Source organism: Otolemur garnettii, unplaced genomic scaffold (assembly GCF_000181295.1).
Source record: "Otolemur garnettii isolate 467f Iridium unplaced genomic scaffold, OtoGar3 scaffold00025, whole genome shotgun sequence".
Lineage (NCBI taxonomy): Eukaryota > Metazoa > Chordata > Mammalia > Primates > Galagidae > Otolemur > Otolemur garnettii.
The window spans coordinates 16,073,370-16,081,342 of NW_003852420.1; the positions used below are offsets into that span (position 1 = coordinate 16,073,370).

The 7,973-nt window shown below is 43.5% G+C and overlaps 2 protein-coding genes across 2 annotated transcripts in view; one reads left to right on the forward strand and one right to left on the reverse strand.

The window, feature by feature from the left end:
* EIF2S2 (eukaryotic translation initiation factor 2 subunit beta) overlaps positions 1–3,000 on the reverse strand; it is a 22,921-nt gene extending 19,921 nt beyond the window's left edge. The window contains exon 1 of the mRNA XM_023512258.1: positions 2,764–3,000. Within this exon, the coding sequence (XP_023368026.1) occupies positions 2,764–2,778 (15 nt within the window). The 5' untranslated portion in view covers positions 2,779–3,000. The remainder of the gene's footprint in view (positions 1–2,763) is intronic.
* Positions 3,001–6,162: 3,162 nt separating this feature from the next.
* The window catches only part of ASIP (agouti signaling protein), a 138,894-nt gene continuing 137,083 nt past the window's right edge, over positions 6,163–7,973 (forward strand). The window contains exon 1 of the mRNA XM_003788241.3: positions 6,163–6,198. The gene's annotated coding sequence lies outside the window, so the exon portion shown is untranslated. The remainder of the gene's footprint in view (positions 6,199–7,973) is intronic.

Genomic DNA, 7,973 nt, shown 5'->3' on the forward strand with positions numbered 1-7,973 from the left:
AAAAAAAAAAAAAAAAAAAAAAGTCGTACAGCTTCTATTTTCAACTTTTCATGCCCGGTTAGAGAAAGCAAGGAAAAGGGGTATTAGCTAAAATTACCCTTAAGTGCTTTATCCAATTGGCCTCCTCCCATTCATCATACCTTACCCAAAAAATCAATTTAATCACACTACACCCAGAAGGCAGGTATGAATCCATAAAAAACCTCAGAGAGAAGCAAGGCATTGTCCTAAAGTTCTTTTCAAGGATGAGCAGAACAAATGTTTACAATGTTGTCATCTCTGGGTGTTAAGATTTGGGGACTTTTGTCAAGAGACAGTGTTTTGCTATATTGCCCAGGTTGGCCTCAAACTCCTGGGCTCAAGTGATCCTCTCACCTTAGCCTCTAGGACAGCTAGGGCTACAAGCAAATTCCACTGTGCCCAACTTAGATTCTAAGAGGTGTTTATTTCTTTGCATTCTTCTGTGTTTCATAAACTTCACACAATACATACTCCATTTTTTTTTTTTTTTGAGACAAGAGTCTTATTTTGTTGCCCTCGGTAGAGTGCCGTGATGTTATAGCTCATAGCAACCTCAAACTCGGGCTCAAGTGATTTTCTTGCCTCAGTCTCCCAAGTAGCTGGGACTACAGGCCCCTGCCACAACCCCCAGCTATTTTAGAGACAGGTCTTAATCTGGCTCAGGCAGGTCTTGAACCTGTGAGTTCAGGCAATCCACCTGCCTCAGCCTCCCAAGTGCTGGGATTACAAGTGTGAGTCACTGCGCCCGGCCTCCATACTCCACTTCTTTCAAAGCTAGATCCCACTGGTAAAAATGATCCCTCCAGCCTCCGCCCCAAATCACTATGTTGACAGCCCTATTTCTACCTCTTGTGGCAACTTGTTTTTACCTTGCATTACAGCTGTATATCTGACTTCCCTTACTATACTGTGAGCATTTTATGGTAGAGCCATACACAGTATCCTGCACTATCTAAGTACTGGATTTGCTAAAGGTTATGAAAAGTTTGTAAAGTAAGCAGAAACAAACCAAGTGTGAGACTGGACACAGTGGCTAGCACCTGTAATCCCTCTTGCCTCCCAAAGAGGGAAGATCATTTGAGGCCAGGAGTTCAATACCCGCCTGGACAACATAGCAAGACCCAATTTCTACAAAAAAAATTTTTTTAATCAGCCAGACATGGTGGTGTGTGCCTATATCCTAGCTACTTGGAAGACTGAGGCAGGAGAATCCCAGGAGCACAGTAAACTGACTGACCACTGCACTCCAGCACAGCAGAGCTAGACCCTGTATTTAAAATAAATAAATATATATATATATATATATACACACTGCCACTCTCAGAAGTTCTCAAATACAATAGCCTAGAGTAATGTCTGCCAGGACCTTCAAGCAAGACCACCCACCTCCTTTGGACTCCTGGTTTCTCTATGTCCCCTCTGGGGATCTCCTAGTCACTCAGATGGAGACAATAATGCCACAGGTCTGGGATTCTACTATCGGCTCAGTCACTTAGAATATGATCATGAGCATTATACAACTCTGTAAACCTCAGTTTTCTCATCTCTAAAATGGGTTTAACAATAGACCTACTTTACAAAACTGTGAGAACCAAGAGGCTGGAATCCTCTTCAAAATAAATTACAAATTTCTTAACTTGGGTTGTTACAGGCCTCCACGAGTTAGCCATTACCTAATTTTCAGATCTTCACTCCTTGAGTCTAACCAAACTGGAGAATACTTCACTTTCTCTGAGTACATTACTTGCTTCTCCACCACTTCCTTGCCATGTGATCAAGACCTTCCATAACCTGAGGAAATTTCTAAACACTGGTCAAAACCTATCCCCTCTAGGGACCTTCGAATTCTTCCTCTTATTCCTCTCCAAGGCCCTATGGGACAAGTGAATTACAAGTTCTTCATAAGCTTCTGGGGAATGCAGGGGAGGAAGCTCACCAGTAAGCCATAGAACCCCTCCCTCCATGTTAAGCAATATCCAAGAGCACTTAACAACTTCGTTTTAAGTCGTTTGATTTTACATCATCGAAAACAAATCTGGGTAAAAGAATTTGAGGAAATTCGCTGAAATCCAATCACCATGGTAGTAAAAGATCCAGCCTCGCAGCCCGGGCTTCCCGCTCACGTCGCGATGAGCCCTCTGTTAAGGGAAGCTCGGAAACTCTTGCCCGGAAACTTTCCGGGAAAGGCTAGTCATCACTTGAGGCTGAAGGATCTTTTTCTCTTCTAAATCTCTCACCCCTTCGTCCTTAGGAAAAAAATGTTCGCGAGGAAAACAAGGGCAGGATAAGCGATCTGGATAAGCCAGCCTACAAAGTTTTTAAGAAGAGTGCTCTATCGGAACCGAAGCAAACTCCTCGCTGCACCCCGAGCACCTATCGAGTGAGCTGAGGCTGCAGTGCCCAGTGGAAAGAAATGCAGGGGTCGCCGGCCCCAATCTCGTTCCAACCATCGACTGGGCACTCAAGCCCCTTCAGGGAGGACGATCCAACGCGTGCTGTCCGTTCCGGAAACGCCGGCCACGTTAGGAGGCCGACCTCAGCGCCGCCGCCCTGAGGAGAGCCGGCTGTGACCAAACCTGCTGCTTCGGAGTGCTTGCCGGCTCCAGCGCTCCGGGCCGCCTAGGCCCGGTTGCCCCACATGGCGGCGGCCGGCCAGTAGGCCGCAGGCCCGGTATCCCACACTGGGGTGGGTTCAGCTTCTCGCCTCAGTCCTTAGCCCTAGTGCCCGGCTCAGACACTCACCTCGTCCCCGGACATGGCTGCGGTTCGAGTGGGCTCGGCACGGACGAGAACTCGGACGGGTCAGGCTCAAGCCCTGGCAGCAACACTGATACTGCCGATACCTCTCCCACCACCGCACTAGGCTCTTGCATCAGCGAAAGGGAACGACACCCCGCCCTCTCCTCGAAGCGTTGGAAATGCGCCTGCGCAGAGCCCACTAGCGCGCAGGCGCGTAGAAGAGCCAAGCGAGAGCGCTTCGCGTGCCGCGAGTTTCCAGGCGACGCTGAGGCGCCGGGCATGCCGGGATTTGTAGTCCATCCAAAAGAGGCGGGCACTTGCTCTGCGGCCGCCGGGAGACCTGCGCGCTACGCCTATAGTAGAGACAGCCAGAAGGTTGGGTTGCTGGTGACTCCCCTCGCGTTCTGGAGAGTCTTGCTTTGCTTGTTGAGCTGTGTTCTGCAGTTGCTTGTGGAGTGAACTGGAGGCTCTTCCTCCTGGGTTAGAGTAGTGGATAAGACGCTCCGTAATGCAAACCCCTCAGAATTTTAGTTTTCCCACAAGCTTCCGGGGCGTTCCAGTGTGTGAGGAAATTCTAAGCTGGAGCTGAAGACGCGCACCTCACTAAAGGGTTTTACTCCTTGAGAAATTTAACATGTTGGATTTTTACATAACACATAGGAAATCAAAAGTATCCTCCCTGTCTCCTCCAGGGGGTGGACTGAGGAGAGAAAAGGTGTCTCCCTTAGGCGAAACAGCCAGGCAAGAGGCGGTCTGTCTAGGAGCCTCAAAGTACCTGTTTCTGAAGTCTGATCGAATGCTCTGGGGTTCATCCTACAGTTTCCTTTAGACCCAGTAGCGCTACCCTTTGGGAGCTCTCATTTGTTGTCAATGTTTTTCAACTGAAGACCACCAGGAACACTCCTGTGGTTGAACTAAGTTGGGCTTATGGTCTCCTTGCAAGGGGGCTGGGACATCCCGGGGAACAGCGGGACATTTCAGGAAGAGAATGTTGGAACGAATTTACAGGCTCTGGGCTTCTGTTAGATAATTTGGGGGAAGTTTCAAGAAAGCAAACGTTTCCCTCTGGATTGGATGCTATCAGGAGGTAGGGCTAATAGTATGATAGGGTATTTTTAAAATTCTTACATAAAGAGGAAGAACCAATTGAAGTTAAAGCTGTGATTGGTTAATAAAAAGAATAGGGATGAGGGAAATCTGGTCATTTTTTGTGGTCGAGACAATGTTTCTCCTTTTTTGTTTGTATTCAGACTTTATTACAGAGTGGATTTTGTTTTTCTTTTGACTCATCACGGTCACAGAGTGGCCTTGCATGATGTTGATGTCCTGTGGAATGGATTATGTTAAACAGAGCAAGCAGCACGTCCTAGTTGATAGTGCCAGCCTAGCTCCCTGCTGTCAGGGGCTGCATTTCTTCTCACTGTACTCCATATTACTTAATATACAGGTGTCCGTAAAGTTCGTGTTAATCTATTTAGGTTGCACACGAACTTTACGGACACCTGTATGTTTTCTGCTTTACGCCTCGAAACACCTACATACATACCTACAAACACCACAAATATTAGTACTCTGTACTGGATACTAGTCCCTAATTAAACATGACAGGTCCTTCCCTCTAAGGAGATTATCTCGTTAGTGAGAAGGTTACTTTATTAGCTGCTTTTTCCAGACGAGGAAACTGCTTTTGTGGCATTGAATAATTAGTCCAAAGTCAGATTCAGCCAGCAAAATAGGGAAGCTGGCAATCCGAGTCCAGACTATCTGGTGCCAGTTTACCACCTTGAGAATTTGAATCCCTGAGGAGCCTGGATGGCTAACTCCAAACATCACTCATCTTCAGCTTCTGATATCTGCTCATATCTGGGTTATGCAGTAGCAACACTGTTGACAAATTGGGCCAGACATGCTTTGTTCTGTTCATTGTAAGACGTTTAGCAGCATCCCTGGCCTCTGTGTGCTAGATGCCCTTTGTATCCTCCCTCTAGTTGTGACAACCAAAAATGTCTCCAGACATTTTGGAGGAAGGGGTGCAAATCAGTCCTGGTTGAGAACTTCTGGTATACACTATCTGCTCTCAGACCTTGGAGAGGTAACAAATGTTTAGGGTATGCTCCAACTGCATTAAGTGGGGAGGCCTTGAAAAGAATAGAGGGAAATAGTGAACTAAATTTTTTTTTTTTTTTTTTTGAGACAGAGCCTCAAGCTGTCCCCCTGGGTAGAGTGCCGTGGCATTACAGCTCACAGCAACCTCCAACTCCTGGGCTCAAGCGAGTCTCCTGCCTCCGCCTCCCAAGTAGCTGGGACCACAGGCGCCCGCCACAACGCCCGGCCATTTTTTGGTTGCAGCCGTCATTGTTGTTTGGCGGGTCTGGGCTGGGGATTCAAACCCGCCACCTTAGGTGTACGTGGCTGGCGCCTTAGCCAGTTGAGCTATAGGCGCCAAGCCCTAAATTTTTAAAAGAGTATTTAACTGCCAGGTGTGGTGGCTCACACCTGTAATCATAGCACTCTGGGAATATGAGACTAGTGGATTGCTTGAGCTCAGGAGCTTGAGACCAGCTTGAGCAAGAGCGAGACCTCATCTCTACTAAAAAAATACCTAAAAACTACCTGGGCTTAGATGCACATGCCTGTAGATCCAGCTACCTGGGAGGCTGAGGCAGAGGATTGCTCAAGCCCAAGAGACTGAAACTGTGAGGTAGGATGCCATTGTACTCTACCTAGGGCAACAGAGTAAGACTCTGTCTCAAAAAAAAAAAAAAAAAAGATAACATTATCCTAGTCATTATCATTAACTAGGGTAATGAAGATAGGGAAAGGAAAAACAAATGAAGTAGAAAAAAACAGGGAAAAGAGAAATGTTAGAGGTAGAAAAAAAGAACTCATAGGCAATCACCCTTAAATTGCTCAGTTCACACAAACAAAGTCATACTGAGAAAGACTTAATGAAGCCTTTTGTACCTCTCCTGTCTGTTTGGGAAATGTTGGTATGCTTAGCAAATAGTCTCCACCACTTTTATGAAAAGATTTCTTTTCCTTATAGCATAGTACCAGGTATAACATCCCTGAACTGGATACTTACAAGAAGGCTTCCTTCAGAGATTTCAGGCTTCCTCCAAGGTAGTAATTTGTTTTTCAGGAAAAGCCAAAGATTCTTGGGGCATTGACAAAAGTCACAAAGCAATGATAACACTTGTATTTTCATAACTTCTTTCATCTAGAACTCTGCAAAGCATATAGATATTTATTAATTTTCTTCTCATACATGTTAGAGATATCACTGTGATTTTACTGTTTTGTAAATACAGGAGCCAAGTTATGGAGTCCACAAAAAATGGTGAGAAATCTAGAAACAGACTACTGGAATCTACTGGAATCTTCGCTCTGGGCGATTCTTCATGCTTACCATCACCCCAGATCTCCAGCTGCCCAATAGTAAGCTAATGGTGATAGTCCTTCAATTGTATGCTTAATTATATGATTTCATTGGCTTTAAAATATTCCACATTCTTCACTTCATAAGTCCAGGTCTATAGAGACCAGGACTTAAATAATAACAGTACATGAACCAGAACCCAGATGTCATAATTCTTAGTCCAGTTCTTTTCTTACTTGGTAAGTAAGGCCACACATCATCATGGGTGATGTTTAATTCTCATATTTTACAGAAAAATGTAATTAAGATAGAGATTCTAATCCACATAGAAATTCAGACCTGTTCAATTTTTTTGTGTGTTAGTACCTAATTAGATGGGCCCATTTGCCTTTAAGAGTTAGCTTTTGTGATGATAAAAGAAATGTAACTGATCCTCTTTTTAATGAAAACTATCTAGTAACCCTGAATTTATCTTTGGTTTGATATGGTACACAGAAGTTACAGTGAGGCTCCCCCAAAGAAATCTAGCATTGGGATTATCCTTTGAGAATTACACTAGTAGAAATTATTTTTTTTAACCTCTAAATAATACCATCACAAGAATTAATTCTTTTATTTTTTTTTTAGAGACAGAGTCTTGCTTTGTCGCCCTTGGTAGAGTGCTGTGGAGTCACAGCTTACAACAACCTCCAGCTCTTAGGCTTAGGCGATTCTCTTGCCTCAGCCTCCTGGGTAGCTGGGATTACAGGCGCCCTCCACAATGCCCAGCTATTTTTTTGTTGCAGTTTGGTTAGGACTGGGTTCGAACTTGCCACCCTCGGTATATGGGGCTGGCACCCTACTCACTGAGCCACAGGCACCACCCGAATTAATTCTTAAGTGTAATCATATTAGAAATGACTGAAGAGATTGTCTTTAAATGTGGTACCAGGGAATTTAGGAATCACTAATTCTAAGCAAATTGACCAGGAAATTCTCTAATAGCATTATTATTTCAATGATTCCTAAATTCATATTTCCAATCCAAACCTCTCCTCTGAGTTCTAGCTGCACATATCCAATTGTCTGCTTCTCTACATTTGCTTGTCTTACAGAAATCTCAAAGTTACTGGGTCTAAAACAGAACTCTGATTATTTTCTACAGTAAGTCTTCCTCATCTCGTTTAAGGGCACTGCTCTCTACCCAGTTGCTTAATTCAGAAACCCAGGATTTACCAGATTCCTTTCCTTCCTTCACCTTCTTCATCTAATTCATTATTAAGTCTTGCTTATTGGATGTCCATAATAGAGCTCAAATACAACCACTTCTTTCTATCTTCACTGCCACTAACATAGTCCATGAAATTGTCATCTCTTTTCAGATATTATAATATTTTCCTCTTGTCCCTTCATAACACTTACCATAATTTGTTTATTGGACTGTTGTTTACTATGATTTTCTTTATTGTTTTTGTTGTTTTGTCTGTTTTTAAGTGCCACAGTGCCCAGTGTGATTTTCTTAATCTTAATTCACTACTTGAATATATTTAAATTTCCTGAGGATAAGTACAAAAATCTGTTTTGTTAACTCTCTTTTGTTAATTCCCAGCACCTAGCAGAGTGCCTGGCTCATCATAGGGACTTAATAAATATTTGGTAAATATTTGTTGAATTAATGGAGGAAAATCCTGTAGTATCCAAAATTACAGCATAATTGCTTATAGTGAAATATTTTAAGTTGGAGACTTTATTTAATCATATATAGTAAAAATGACTAAAGCTAACATAATTAAAATCAATGGTATTATAATACGTCTGAAAGAGTATTTTAGATTTTTTTTTTTTTTTTTTTTTT